Below are 15105 nucleotides of genomic sequence, written 5' to 3'. Positions count from 1 at the left end.
ACCGTTGGCCCGAGGCGGTCTTCGCATTTGAAATAAACAGTGGCTAAATAAATAATGACGTCACATAGCAAAGAAGCACAGCAGGCAAATAATGTTTACCTTGTCAGTTTTCAACTCGTTTTATAATGTTTTCTAGTTTGGCAAAACGATGAATAGAACTGCATATAGGCCACTAGAACAAATTATTTTGTCATATACATTTCTCTTGTAAATTAATGTAGAAATAAAATAATTACCGCGGGTGGCCGAAGACATGTCCAGGGTGTACCCCACACTTAATAAATGCATTTATAATTGTCAATTGTGATGAACTGTACTCTCATTATTATAACATACTTTATTAATTACATATATTTCCAAAATATTGTGTGATCAAATATAACATTTTATATATTCTACATTTGTAATCTACTTTTAATTGAAATATAATACAGAGCATGCAAGGCATACGTTCCTAGTTTTCTCTCCTCCGCGCTTGTCCACACCCGCCCCAATGCGCATGCGTCCTCAGGTAGCCCCGCACCGTTCTTCTCCCTCCCTAGGCCAGGTGAGACGATCTGGTCCAGGTAGAAACAAAAAAAAAAAAAAAGTAAAAGGTTTTACTTTGAGTCCGGAGGCTCCATGAGATAACACGACTCGGGCGGTTCGACCAAAACAAAGCAGCGAAAGAAGAAGACGAACGAGAAAGAGAAGAAGAAGAAGAAGAAGAAGAAAGCGAAGCATGTCAATTATAGGCAAAATGGGGGAATGGCAGGTATGTGCTTCTTCTGCTTGAAGACAAAAAAAGCTGCGCTCGTTAGAATGGGCGAAAAGTGTCACAAGTGTCGACTTGTTAGATTACGATTTGGACTATGAAAATGTTTGCTTCAAATCTTATTGCTCTTTTTTTTTCCAACTGTTTGCGTTTGACTATAAGCAAGAGTTCTAGTGGGACTTGTATAATTTAATATTTAATCCATCTTGCACGTAATCTTACAACTCAGCAACAATTTTTTTTTTTTTTTTTTTTTTAGAAAGTAAATGACTTCATTTTGATCTGAAAAAGAAACACTCACATGCTGTCATTGTCAGCCAGTTTCGTTGCTCCCCGTCTCATTAATAACAACTAAAAGATAGTGGGGCAAAAAGGGGGGAGGGGGGTCGTCCACCCATAAAAAAAAAAAAAAAAAAAAATGTTAATCCAAATTTAAAACGGAGGGGCCAACGCCTTGCAGAGAGAGAGAGAGAGAGCGAGACTGGCGACCTGTCTGCCGGTGAGGGCGCAGGGGCCGGCGACAGGGCCGAGCCAGGCTGCCTTGAGCTTCTCATTCACATGAAACGAGAGCGTGTTGTTGTGTTAATTATTGACACCCCCCAAAAAAAATAACCGTCACAGGTAGTCAATGGACCTGTAGAGCCGCCTGGAATGCTTCAGTCTTTTTACCATAACAGTGCAAGAATAGCCTCACAAGGTCCGCGCTCTCAATGGGATTAAAATAACAGTTTGAAAAAAAAAAAAAAGGTTGACAACAAAATGGGGTGGATGCTATTTGCATAGACGTGCATGCTTTGACAACTTTTTTTTTTTTTTTAAATTGAAAACACATCCTCGCCACCTCCCAAAAAAAAAAAAAAAAAAAAAAAGTACAATCGCATGTGCAATTTAGTTTTTTATATCTGTGCAATGTAAGCGTGCACGCGTGCGCATGCGTGCAATCAAACGTCTGTTAATATGCTAATGAGGCCCATGTTGTGCCAGTCGCTATATTGCAGACTCCCAACTCCACTTTCACCATTAGAGGGAGACCTCAGAGCGCAAGACGATCCAGCCAAGGCAACCAAAAAAAAAAGAAAAAAGAAAAAAAAGAAAAAGCAGGCGAGCTCGCGCGCGAGCTTGACTAAAAAGTAGTTTTGGAGCTGAGCGGGGAGCACACTTGACTTGAGAGCAAAAACTGGGAGACACCTTGACTCAATAGTCACCTCAGCATCCCATGAACATGCTCTGGAAATTAACTGATAACATTAAATATGAAGATTGCGAGGTAAGGGGATCCTCTTTGATTTGATTATTTTTTTTTTGGATAGATTTCTAAAATAATTTCCAAGTGATAATAGATTTTAGGGATGTGTTGTATTGATATTTAAATGTTTTGTTGTTTTTTTTAAACTTTTACAAGTAATATTATACTACTAAATAATAATGATAATAATAATAGTAATAATAATAATAATAATAATAATGTCACATAAAATTAATCATTATTGCTATATAAAAAAAAACATTTTTAAAATACTGACTCAACTTTTTGCCATATTCAAAATGTACTCCCAATTTTAATGAAATGACAAGTTGATAATAATAAAATGTCACTGGATCGAATTGTAAGAAATATTTGTGATGAAATTGTGTTGCTGCAGCTGCTGGTTTGTGTATATTTGTGTGTGACTAAAGTGGCTGCTGCTGCTGCTGCTGCTGTTGTGGCCACATATAGACAAAAGTTAGGCAGTGTTATGATGGACTTGTTTGGGAGTGGAGGAGCCAGTTGGACGTGTTTTCAAAGCACGCTCGCCTTGACAGGACAGGCAGCGTTTCGTGGGGGACGAATCATCATTAGAATCGTCAAAATAAAAAGAGAGCCTTCGCGTTGTGGTTGTAGTTTTTTTAATTTTTTTATTTACTTTTTTTTTTTTTTATGACAACTATCGCAAAAAAAAACGCGAGATTTTGCCGCATGTTAAAATGTGTGACTTATCCGGAAAGGTGAGTTCGTACGGAAAAGTGACGTCGGGCGAGCGAGTGTCGTCTCAGGAGACTTTATTGTAGATAAAAACATTTTTTTTCGCTCCTGGTGGATGAATTGGAGTTCCATGGAGGATGTCAGAGTCTGAAGTGGAAAACAAAAAGTCTGCAGGCAGGAATGAGCTGGTCCGAGCTGCCATGTCGTCGTCCTCAAAGGTGCACTTTTGCTTCTTTCTTCTCGTCCACATTTTCTTTTTCTTTTTTTTTGCTTTGGCCTGCATGGGACCCTTTTAAAACCCCCTCCCCTCGCTTCACTAGCCTCTCGTTCTGATTCGTCAGAGGAGAGTGAATGTCCCTCTTTTTGTCTCTCTCTCTCTCTCTCTCTCTCCACTCCCTCCTTGCCCCCTTCGCGCTCTCTCTCTCTCTTTCTCTCTCTCTCTGATTAGATATTCTGATTCCTCCTTTCAATGGACGTCATTTAAGCGCAGACTTTTGTGCCCCCGACTTGCGTCCTCCGCTCCGCGCACCACTTCCGACTATTTCTTTCTGGCTCCCTTCTCTCCCCACCCCTCCTTGATTTTTGTATTATTATTATTATTTTTTTTGAATTTGTTATTATTGAAGTGTTCCGACACTTGCTGGTGCGCCATGCCCGGGTTCTGATAGGAGTCCAGAGGAGGAGGGAGGAATCACGAAGACGCGGCTAATATGAGCTCGATCGAGGGGACGGCAGCACCGTGCTAGCAGAGAAAGAGAAGACAAGATCAACTTTTTTTTCGTTTTTTGGGGGGGTCCAACCTGAAATCGACGTCTACTTTTATTTTTATTTTTTTTTATAAGATCCGAATGAAGGGCAATGGGGATGTAACTTATTTTTTAATGGATTATCGTGCTCTTGCTGGGGCACATTTCTGATCTGATCTGCGAGGCCATCGCGATCTTTTTTTTTTTTTTTTTTTTTTCCTCCTAAGGGGATTTTTTTTTTTTTTTTTTTTTTTTAAATCCGTAATTTCCTTTATCTGACTCAAAGAGACGTTTTTTGGAGCTGTGATATCTTTTTTTTTTGGAACACATCTTAAGATGTTAGTGCACAGTTTTTCCGCTATGGTAAGTTGGCTTGTCAAGATTTGACGAATTTAGTGTGCAAAAATAAAATAAAAAATAAAAGTCATTATTTGACATGAAGTGCGTGCGCAAAAAAAAAATCGCGTGCGTAATTTGGGAAATTGTGTCACATCATTTAGATGAATAAGGAATGATTTGCGCGGATTAATAATAAAGGTTTCACTTGCAGTTCTAGAGACAAAGCGCGTGATTATAACTGCAGAAATTTGGGGGGTATATATTGATTGTGCGCGTCTCCCACCCCCACGCAGGACCGCCACGACGGCACCAGCAACGGGACGGCGAGGCTACCTCAGCTGGGCGGCGTGGGCCAGAGTCCGTACACGAGCGCGCCGCCGCTCTCCCACACGCCCAACTCAGACTTCCAGCCCCCGTACTTCCCCCCGCCCTACCAGCCCATCTACCCGCAGTCTCAGGACCCGTACTCGCACGTCAACGACCCCTACTCCCTCAACTCGTTGCACGCCCAGCCGCAGCCGCAGCACCCGGGCTGGCCCGGCCAGAGGCAAGCGCAGGAGAGCGGCCTGCTGCACCAGCATCGCAGCCTGCCCCACCAGCTGTGTCGGGACTACCGCAGGGAGGTGCTCCTGCCGTCCGGCCACGGCATTGACACGGGACTGTCGGACTCTATCCAAATCCATGGAATACCTCACTCTTTAGAAGATGTCCAGGTGAGCTTCATTTCTTCTATTTAAAAGCGCTAAATTGGTGCCGCCAATTTGCGCATGATTAAAATTGCGCCATCCGACAATTAATGTGAGTGTTTACGGCACGCTTACTCCAATTAAATTAAATTATTATTTTTTTTCCTACAAATTGTCCATATTTTTTGATAATGGGATTTATACTAACAGTTTTTTTTTATAATTAAAAATCTACACTTAATTAAATCACCGTCAAATATGAAGATCAATGCCATTTAAAATTGTGCGATGTTTTTTTTTTTTTAATATTAAGATAAAAAAAAAAAAAAAAGAAAGCAATCCGACTGCAACGCGTGCTCGTAACCCGATTCTCACGAGGAGGCTGCTTTACTCAGAAACAAACACCGCAAATCTTCTAATTAGTTCATAGGCCTTTAATAGGCCGCTGTCGTAATTACTATTCAATCTCGATTTGAAGTTGCCTTATGAAGTGCGCGCGCGCGCGTGTGTGATGAGAGGGCGGAATTAGGTCAGGATTATGGGGCGACACAGCTTCGTTATTTAAGTCTGACATTGTCTTGCAGTATTGTACTCCTTTTTAAAAAAAACACACAATACACGAATTTATTAAAACACTGCAAGGTGTGCGATATTAATAAACGTCTATGATCCGTGTTTGTGTGTAATCGCGTTATACGTTTTACGCCTTTGTGCCTAAATGTGCTTCTTCTTTTTTTTGTGCGTTTCTGTCACAGCCTGTTGAGGATCAAGGAATTCACATTCCCGACCAGACTGTAATTAAAAAAGGTAAGCAATTTCCTCCGAAATAGATCGCGCGTGTTTCTGCAAGTTTGCGCTGCACATTGCGCATGCGCACTGTTGTGCAACACGATAACGCCATTCTGCTCCAGAGAACTCAATGCCGTGAATGCCTGACTGATCCGAATACGCGCTATATAGCCTATTTTTCATTACATGCTTTCCAAGTGCATCAAACTGGGCTGCACTTTCACCCCCCCCCCCCCCCCTCCTCCTCCTCCTCCTCTTCGTCTTTCTCGCTGATGGAATTTACTGTCAGCGTTTCACATCATGACTTGAGTTGGGGCTGGTGGGCTTTTTTTTTTTTTTTTTTTTTTGTGGGGCCCCCCTGCGCTGTATGTATTAATGGCCAGCGGATTCGCTGCATGCTTGGGTGGAATTCAGGCCAATATAAGCGACAATCAACGCTGCACGGTCCAAATGCTCAAAAATGGAAGTCGGTGATGGTGGATGGAGCGCGCGCGTGCGTGCAACTGCATGTGGGCCTGCTGTGAAGAGGATGATGATGGGGGGGAAAAAAAGAGGGGCGTGAAAACGCACATTGGTATTAGGGGTGTGCCAAAAAATCGATTCAGAAAAGAATGGAGATTCTCAATTATGAATCGAATCGATATTTATATCCAAAAATTGATTTTATTTAAATTAGAAATGAAGAAGAAGGGGAAAAGGCAGTTGTAGCCCACATGCTGTTTTTGTGGAAAAAGGCACTGACAATACAAAATTAATAAATGTTTAAACGAAAGAAAATAATTATTTGTCTTGCAAAGCAGACTGGAGCAGATCATGACAATTTTGTGCATATCTGTCAATTGAAGCAGAAATCATTTTGTCAATCAAATCATTTTGAATCGAGAATCGATTCGCAGATCCAAAAATCGCAATCGAATCGAATCGCGAGACAGTCAAAGTTTCTCAGCCCTAATTGGTGTAATCACGTTTTGAAATTGAGTTTAAAGGCAGTTTAGTTGGATTATGATGGTCATTTACTTTTTTTTTTTTTTTTTTAAATATTCTATATGTGAGCGTGAGAGTCTATTTTTTTATTTTTATTTTAGGACAAATGGAGCTCACCAGCAGCGTTTTCAAATTTGGGATTTCACCGTATTATTATTATTATTATTTATGCCACGCTTGTGTATCGGCGACGTGATAATCGGCCTCTTAAAAGTGTAAATCTCAAGAGTTCGTTTGACTCCCATTGTCTCTCCATGAGGCTCCCCTGAGCCATTAACGTCACAACTGATCCATCCAAAAGCGCGCGCTCGTGGCCCTCTTTTGTCTCCGGTTACGTCGCATGCATCAAGCACCCGATTTCGATTTCTCTCTCTCGCTCTCGACATTTTGGGCAACATTTACATCAGATTGTGATATAGCAAAATGTGTCTTAGCAAAAAAAAAAAAGCTGATTTTCTTTTGGTGCACTCTAACCTCCCATCTCATTTAGTTAAGGCTTTGCATTGCGTGAAATTCACTGCGCATGCGCGACCCCCCCCCAGCACCACCGCGTCTCTAAGCTCCACCCCCCCCCCTCCCTCGTTCCCTTCTTCTAGGTCCAGTGTCTTTATCCAAGAACAACGTGTCCGGCATCCCCATCAACAAGGACGGCCTGTTCGGCGGCGTGGTCAACCCGAACGAGGTGTTCTGCTCGGTTCCGGGTCGCCTGTCCTTGCTCAGCTCCACGTCCAAGTACAAGGTGACGGTGGCCGAGGTGCAGAGACGCCTCTCGCCGCCCGAGTGCCTCAACGCGTCACTGCTGGGCGGCGTGCTCAGGAGGTGAGAGGGAAATAAAAAAAAATAAATAAAAAAAAATCCCTCTTTTATTTATTTTTTATTTTATTTTTCCCATACAGTACATATCGGCCATCTCTCTCTTTGTTTTTTTTTCTCTCTCTCTCCTGTACCAAGAATAATTAAAATCGACCAAGCATGACACCTTTTGCTGCCGCATTTAAAGCAGGAGGGGCGTGTGTTCAATTCCATATTAACTTCACCCTCTCTCTCCCTTTCTCTCAAATTAATGGAGGCTGTTTCAAGCCGGGCTCTATATCGGCCCACTGAAGGCATTACAGGCGAAAGCATTGCTCTCTGGTGAACTGTCGACTCAAGTGCTGCAGCCTGTAATAGGGCTGCCTATTAACTAGGGCTTTATTTATTCTTTTTTTTTTTTTTTTTTGCACAGTATTTGTCTGCTAGTGAGACACCAGGGCTCATTTTTTTTTTCCAGAGGCTTTATTAATAATGGCAAGTTTCCCAAAATTTTTTGAAAGTCAATGCATGACACATTTTCCATATTTATAATGTTACAAAACTGGCACGAATCTTGATTGTGAAGAAATGAAATGCTTGATGATTATTAGCATATTTGGAGATTTTTTCGTGATTCATGAAAAAAAATGGTTGATTTTGAGTTGATTTTAACATTTTCAGAATGAAATGGTTCCCTGCATGAGAAGATGTTATTTTTTACAGAATTGATTAGTGTTAGAAATTATGTTAAAGATATAATTAAGCTCCTCCTTGCACCTGAGAGACGAGTCAGCGCCATTTTCCTTCTCCTCACGTGATATGGGAAACACCGACATTCAAACAAAAGGAGTAATTGGGCACATGCAGTCACTTTTTGGAATTTATTTTCACTCTGGTCGTGTTAATTTAACACATAAATTAGTTAATAACATTTCAGTGTTAATGAAAGCAGCTGGCTTTGTGAAATACACTAAATGGTGTCATCAAATGGAAAATCAACACTGACCAGTGTTGATTTTCAACAACCAATCAGAGTTGTTTTAACTCCATCTCAGTGTTAAAACACAAAAACCTCCAAAAGTATTGTTTTAAGTGTTCAATTTAACTTTAAAAGTGTTGGATTTTGCTGTGAAAATTGTGCACCTCACCAAACCTTTTTTTTTTATTATTATTGTGATTATTATTTTCCAGGGCCAAATCTAAGAATGGCGGCAGATCGTTGAGGGAGAAGCTCGATAAAATCGGCTTGAATCTACCTGCGGGGAGACGCAAGGCGGCCAACGTCACCTTGCTGACGTCACTAGTAGAAGGTGAGTGGAGCGGTGCAGCAAATCGCGTTTTATAACGCGATGCCAGGTACTGTTTTTTTTTTTTTTTTTTCTGTAGCCTTCCCCTTTTTCCTCTCTGTGTTGGAAATCAGCATATGAGCTCATGCGTGTAATGTGGAGCGACTTTGCCTTGCAAGTAATAAAGCATGAAGGGTGTGTGTGGTGTGTGTGTGGTGTGTGTGTGCTGGTATAATTCTAGTGGCCTTTTTTTTTTTTCTGTGGCCCTTGCAACATGCAGCCGCGCGCTGAAAGGTCCACGGCTGGCCTACTTTTCCGCGCGGAGGGGGTGACTCGGTGGCTGTCGTGTTAATTATTGGGTGCTGCTTGTTTATTGGGTGCCGCTGAGCCGTTTCACCACGTGGGCGAAAAGTCCAATTGATTTGTTGCTCCAAAACATTAATAACGTCTCGTTTGAATGGCACTTTTTTTTTTTTTTTTTTTTTTTTGGTGGCAGCTGTTGTTGCATGTTGAAATATTCACCGCGTATATATCATATTTGGGGAATATGTTTATTGAGCAAATTGCGCGTTGCTGTGCATTATTCAGCGAGTTTGTAAAAGGTGATGATGCTCCAGTGGTTCCTTGTTAATCATTGTTGCAGAAACTCATGCAATATTCATCGTTTGCTTTGTATATATCAGAATTTTGGAGATTGAAAAAAAGTAGCTAAGTAAAAATATTATGGCTATACTTGACTGCAGCTTTGCTAATTGGCGCATGTTTTTTTTTTTTTTTTTTTTTTTTTTTTTAGGGCTTTGGGGCAGGAAGTGCTACAGGAAATTAAAATCAATGACTTGGAGTTAGATAGAATTTAAACGAGTTAAACATGTGAAAATAAGTGAATTTTGCTTACCTGTATATATGTCATGGCTTCTGGATTTTCATTGGCTAATCGCTTAACAACACTCCGTCTACATTTCAAGCCAGTTATTGTTCACTTTCACAATCAGGCTTTCTCGCGGCATCTACAGGAAAGAAGAGAGTTGTTGCACATGGTGTGTTATAAAATGATTCATTCGGCTGAGATTGTGATTTTTGATCATGCTCGCTCAGGTGCTAACATCCAACTTTGGATTTGAATTCGATCACGTTAGCGCTTGAATTCAATTGCTGTGGGATTTGATGTCACCATATTTAATAACAGGCAAACGCATCCAAGCTCATGTTTTTTTTGTTTTTTTTTTTTCTCCTCCCCTTGCATCTCTCCTGTCAGGCGAGGCAGTGCATCTTGCCAGGGATTTTGGTTACGTGTGTGAGACTGAGTTCCCCGCCAAGGCAGTAGCTGAATATGTAAACCGTCAGCACTCCGACCCAAACGAACAAGTCCAAAGAAAAAACATGCTACTGGCTACAAAGTAAGTTGCTTCAATCAAGCTTGACATGTATGATGTGTAGGAAACAGCTGCACGCATTGTGCTTTTTTTATTTATTTATTTTTTTGTTGGACTAGTGGAAAAATGTATATACAGTAATCAAATGCGTTACATTGAATTACTCAAAATAAGTAGCACTGAGATTACAAATTAGTAGCCCCACGTGAAATAAAATGAGCGGTTGTTTCACCTGACATTCGATTTGAGAGAAAAAAAAAACACGACAAAAATAAACATACAATTTTTATCCCATTTATGCAATTAGAGATGCATGCATTTGCAGGGCAATTACTTTGGCCCATTTTATTGTTGTGATTTTAGGGTGCACATGCAAGAGCACTGCAGTCAAATGAATCAATAACAATGAAAACTATATTTACAGTATAACTGCAAAATGTCGTGACATGATTTCTAGGTCACGTGATGATGCATTTGGATTTGTATGAAACAACAGACCATTTTCAAATTGTTTTAAACAGCAAAACAATAATAATAATAAAAAAATAAATAAAATAAATGAAGCAGCCATGATTTATAGGTCATTTGGTAATGCTTTCTTAATAATAATAATAATAATAATAATAAATATTAATTGACTTACAATTACATGTGGGCTATTTACATAGTAACCAGATATATTTTTTTAGTCGACAAGAAACGCACACACACATATATCTATATTTATTATTATATTATTATTATTTTTAAAAAAGCAATTATAAGAAATAGTGTGCATGGATCACGTTAATTTTGAAATTAAAATAAAATAACATTTTGCGTCATGTAACAGGAGGTTTTTTTTGTATCGTCTAAAAGGAGCAGAAATTAGAACAAGCATGTCACGTGATTGTTAGGTCACTTGATTGCTACGTCACGTGATCGTGTCGAGCGTGACTACATTTGCATACAGCCATTTTTGTTGTTGTTGTGTGCACCAAAAAAAGAGAAACATAAATAGGAGATTTGTATTCTTAAAAATAAAAATCACAACTGTAAAAAAACGGAGCAGGTGCATGTCACCTGACTGACAAGTCACGTGATTATACCGAAAGGTGCGACCCGAATTAGCATTCCTAACACGGTCCCCTTTTGCCGGCGGTGTCCCCCACCACAGGCAAGTGTGCAAGGAGTTCACGGACCTGCTGTCCCAGGACCGCTCGCCGCTGGGGAACTCGCGGCCGCAGCCCATCCTCGAACCGGGAATCCAGAGCTGTTTGACCCACTTCAGCCTCATCTCGCACGGCTTCGGCACGCCGGCCCTGTGCGCGGCCGTCACCGCCCTGCAGAACTATCTGACCGAAGCCATCAAAGCCATGGACAAAATGTACCTCAACAACAACCCCAACAGCCACTCGGATAACGGCACGAAAGGCGACAAAGACGAGAAGCACAGAAAGTGATAACCACGCCCCCTCCTGCGTTCAGGGGCCAAATCCCCGGGGCCCCCCCCCTTTTTTTTTTGGTTTTTTTTGTGCCACCACCTCTTCCTGTCTGGGCTCTCCCACCCATTCCCAATATAAATATTATAAATACTATTGATAAAGTCGTGCCACTTTGCTGATCATGTTTTCTTTTGTTTAATGACGCCCATTTTTTATTTTTTTGGGATTCGCTGGGAAAACGACACAAGAATCTTCCAGCAGCTGTATTATTATTATTATTATTATTATTATTATTGTTGTTGTTATTGTTATAAAAAAAGAAAGAAAGAAAAGAACAGCTCCGGGTGTGGAAGAGCTGTTTGCTCACAAAAGAAGATGTCTGATGTTCTCCCACCTTCTTCTCCTTCTTCTTCTTCTTTTTTTTTTCGTATCAAGAGCTGCAAGCAAATGGACTGAAATCCAGCGACCCGTTTTGAATTTTGTGAGACACAAAAAAAAAGAAAGAAAGAAAGAAAACAAGAAGAAGCCCAAAGACGGACGAATTCTTCTATCAGTATTGTGAATAATAACTTGGAGAAATTCCACAGAGCTCCATGACGTCACTTCAAAACTGTCTTCTCCTTCTCTCTCCGAGCGACCAACTTGAACTTTTTTTTTTTTTTTTTTTAATTTCAACACGATTCACGGTTATATAAGGGAATCAGTGTTCATGTATGTATATATTTATTTATGTGTAATTTAATGGGAATTGTAAATATGGTGCGTCTGTTGAAACTTTTTTTTTTTTTTTTTTTTTTTTTTATTTATCTGGTGCCTCCTGTTTTAGTGGGTTTTAATATTCGGTTAGTTCTTCATGTGATTTAATGGTTCTTAGAAAAAAACAGAAAAAAAAACAGAAGTTTGGGGTCTTTTTTTATTTTCTTTCTCTGGGATATTTCAATTCAGCCCTCTTGTAGCATGTTGAGGCGACATTGAAGCAAGTGAACAAATTGAATAGAAATAAACTTCCACTTCTCTCTCTCTCTCTATATATATAAATATCATCCTTATTCCGTTTATTTGCTCATTTCACACCCTGAGGAGAACGTGTTGTTTTTTGTGTTTCTATTTTTTATACAAGATTTTATGTGTCGTGCCAATCATAAACCACTTCCTGTTCTCTCCTTGAAACGCCATAAAAGCAATAAATTGATTTTTTTTTTTAAAGTTCCAAATATTGGGGTCCACCTAATATCTTGTTCTGTCCGATAATGTCCCCCAAAAAAATTGGAGGCGATTTTAGCTGTTATTGTATAGACACGTGCTGGCAATAGTTCCCAATGCCTGTCAATGTATTATATTCCTTTGTTGCCCAGAAAAAAAAATAAATATTTGATACGCTTCATCTGTACTTTTATTTTTTTATTCACTGCTTCAAACGCCTGCTTGTTTTTTTGTTTGCTATTTTGTGAACGGCAACAGTAATTGAGTTGAAGTCTCCCTTGACGATATCGCCTTTGCAATACGTTGCTGAACTCATAGTTTCCCCTCAAGTACAATAATAATAATAATAATAATAATAATACAAAAGGAGCCCTTCGGATTGGTATGCAGGCCAGCAATGAGCATATAGTTGTGTTTGAAGTGTGCAAAAGAGAGAGAGAGAAAGAGAAAGAGAGAGCGCGGGAACCCTCTGGGGTGTGTAGACAGCCCTGCTGGTCTGCAGCATTGTTGGAAGACATGCATCAAATATTTGTTATGTTGTTTGCCTCTCAGTCTAATCACCGCCGTCGTGTGATTTTTTTTTTTTTTTTTTTTTTTTTTTTTTTTTTTTTTTTTTGCGCGTTGCTGCTGCTGCTGCGTGTGGCCTTTAGGCTTGATTGGCTGTGCACAGATGCATGCAGACCGGTTGCGTAATATCTTTATCATTCATTTGGGATTCTTCAATAATATGGCGCATTTTGTTTTTTCGCATGGATGAGGAAGCGTTTTTTTTTTTGTTTTTTGTGTGTTTTTTTTCTTAATGTATGTCCTTGGCGTGGTGGTTGCTGCACTGGAGCAGGTGAAGCATTGTTGTCAGTCACGGGCTTGTATTTTTGTTGGCTCCTCTCCTCACTTTTGTGTGTGTGGGATCTTGGCCTCGGGCACAATCGAGCTCGCTCGCTCATAAAAAGGGGAGACAAGAGAGAGACTAGCCGGCTGCTCCTGCTTATGGTAAACAGTCACTTTAGAACCGACGACAACAACAACAACAACGCCAGCAAAAAATCGTATTAGGCGGGCCCTGTGTCATTAATATTGTTTAATAAATGTATCAGGGGCCCGAGTTGAATTGAACGTTTTGGAGGGCGAGACGAACGCATTAGAAAGAGAATCTGTGACAATGCATTGCCCCCCCCAAACACCCCCCCCCCACACACGGGCTATATATCGCCGATGACGATATTTTTTTTTACGAATACCGGTATACCTGTAATAAAAAACGAGCAAATTTAGAAATGATAATATAATATCAAAATAACACACAAAAAAAGTTCAGTGATAAAAGCAAGGCTGACATGTGAGGTCGATCAGGCAACCAATCAAATTAAAAATGCAGTTTGCAAAAGAATAAAATAAAAAGTAAACATTCAAAAAAATTAATTAATAACATTTAAAATAGCCTAATCCCTATTCTAAGCAAATAATCAATCACGTGAGAAATACAATATCCAGCCAGAAAGCACCTTTAATTCAGCTACCAGCCGGTAATATTTCACAAATGAGTCGCTAGGGTACATGAAAGAAAAAAAGAAAAAAAAGTGCTCAATCGACTATTCCTTGTGCCCGCCACACTTGTGAGCATTGTTTGTGGTCACAACGTATTATTAGGATGCTGCTGCAAAGCTTGCAAGTGGGTGTGCGTGGCCTCATTAGCCTGCAGCGCCGTCGCCTTTATGTACTGTGCACTGTGCCGCTTGCAGGCCCCGCTTGCAACCATGTAGGCCATTTTTTTTTTTTTTTTAACTGACTGGGTTGACATCCGAGCGCTGGTGTGCAAAAAAACCCCAAACATTTCAACGCAAATACGTAAAAAAAAACAAAAAACGAATCATTATCCAATTGATGAACTCATATATATATATATATATATATAATTAATATTTTTTGTACAAATTTTGACACCGTGCATGAGCCGCATTTGAAGGAATGCCTCCGACTTGCCCTAAATGACATTTGAGACGCTCATTGGTGCAATCGAATTAGGGAGACTTGAAAGTTTTGCAATGAAGCGCAAAATGGCTAATTGTCTTCAACTCTGACATCAGCCGTCATTTGGGGGTCTTCGTGCACCATAGACAGAAATCCCCCCCACCCCCCCACCGTACCAGGGCCTGCCTGACCCCCTTCTGAGCCCCTTGGCCGGGGCTCAGAAGCCAAGAGAGGTCAACGACTCCGCCAAATCGCCCTCGATTAACTTGAGACATTAGCTAATCGATTAGAAAACATCAAGTGGCTTTGAATAAACAAAGCAATTGACACTATAAGGAAAATATGGAGTTTATTATGATATATTTTCATTATATGCAAAAACGATCGGCCTTGCATGCAAAGCAACATTTCTGCAGTGGCTATTCTGTGCTTTATTATTATTTCTCAAAATGTATCTGCAGACACTGTTGTTGTCCAAGGTCTGCCAATTTCACGGCTCTGTGTATCCCTCAACTACACAAGACAAAAAAAGAAAAAAAGAGGCAGATTACAATTATGTTCTCTTAATGCCGTTTAATTTCTAGTTTGAGTCTCTCTCTCTCTCTCTCTCCCCCCTCCCGCCCAGCATCCTCTGCAGTCAGCCAGGGGGGAGAGTTTCGCCCCGGGCCAAACATATGCTTCTTTCCATTGCACTAATCCAAATGCAGCGTGGAGGAATAATTGCTCCAGTGGCCGTGGCTTGGTTGGGTCTTTTGTCCCTCACTGGCTCCCGTCAGCCAGGCACACGCCATCTCAATC

At 40.5% G+C, this 15105-nt stretch overlaps 1 protein-coding gene and 1 long non-coding RNA gene across 4 annotated transcripts in view; one reads left to right on the top strand and one right to left on the bottom strand.

Moving 5' to 3' along the window:
* The first annotated feature begins 1794 nt into the window (after positions 1-1794).
* tfap2a (transcription factor AP-2 alpha) lies at positions 1795-11437 on the top strand. 3 transcript variants are annotated; one of them, XM_077509301.1, is made up of 8 exons: positions 1795-2021; positions 2844-2935; positions 4096-4515; positions 5244-5295; positions 6858-7080; positions 8245-8363; positions 9595-9736; positions 10869-11437. In XM_077509301.1, exons 2-8 carry the CDS (start codon positions 2855-2857, stop codon positions 11152-11154), a joined length of 1323 nt encoding a protein of 440 aa, XP_077365427.1. In that variant the 5' UTR covers positions 1795-2021; positions 2844-2854; the 3' UTR covers positions 11155-11437. The 3 variants fall into 3 exon arrangements, with proteins under 3 accessions (XP_077365427.1, XP_077365428.1, XP_077365429.1); XM_077509302.1 differs by lacking the exon at positions 2844-2935; XM_077509303.1 differs by lacking the exons at positions 1795-2021; positions 2844-2935 and adding an exon at positions 3698-3826.
* The window catches only part of LOC144009526 (uncharacterized), a 92869-nt gene continuing 87040 nt past the window's right edge, over positions 9277-15105 (bottom strand). The window contains exon 3 of the long non-coding RNA XR_013280953.1: positions 9277-9346. This is a non-coding gene — a long non-coding RNA (uncharacterized LOC144009526). The remainder of the gene's footprint in view (positions 9347-15105) is intronic.

This window comes from Festucalex cinctus, chromosome 20 (genome assembly GCF_051991245.1).
Source record: "Festucalex cinctus isolate MCC-2025b chromosome 20, RoL_Fcin_1.0, whole genome shotgun sequence".
Taxonomy (NCBI): domain Eukaryota; kingdom Metazoa; phylum Chordata; class Actinopteri; order Syngnathiformes; family Syngnathidae; genus Festucalex; species Festucalex cinctus.
Note: the sequence above shows the minus strand (reverse complement) of the source record. Positions and strands in the feature narration are given on the sequence as shown.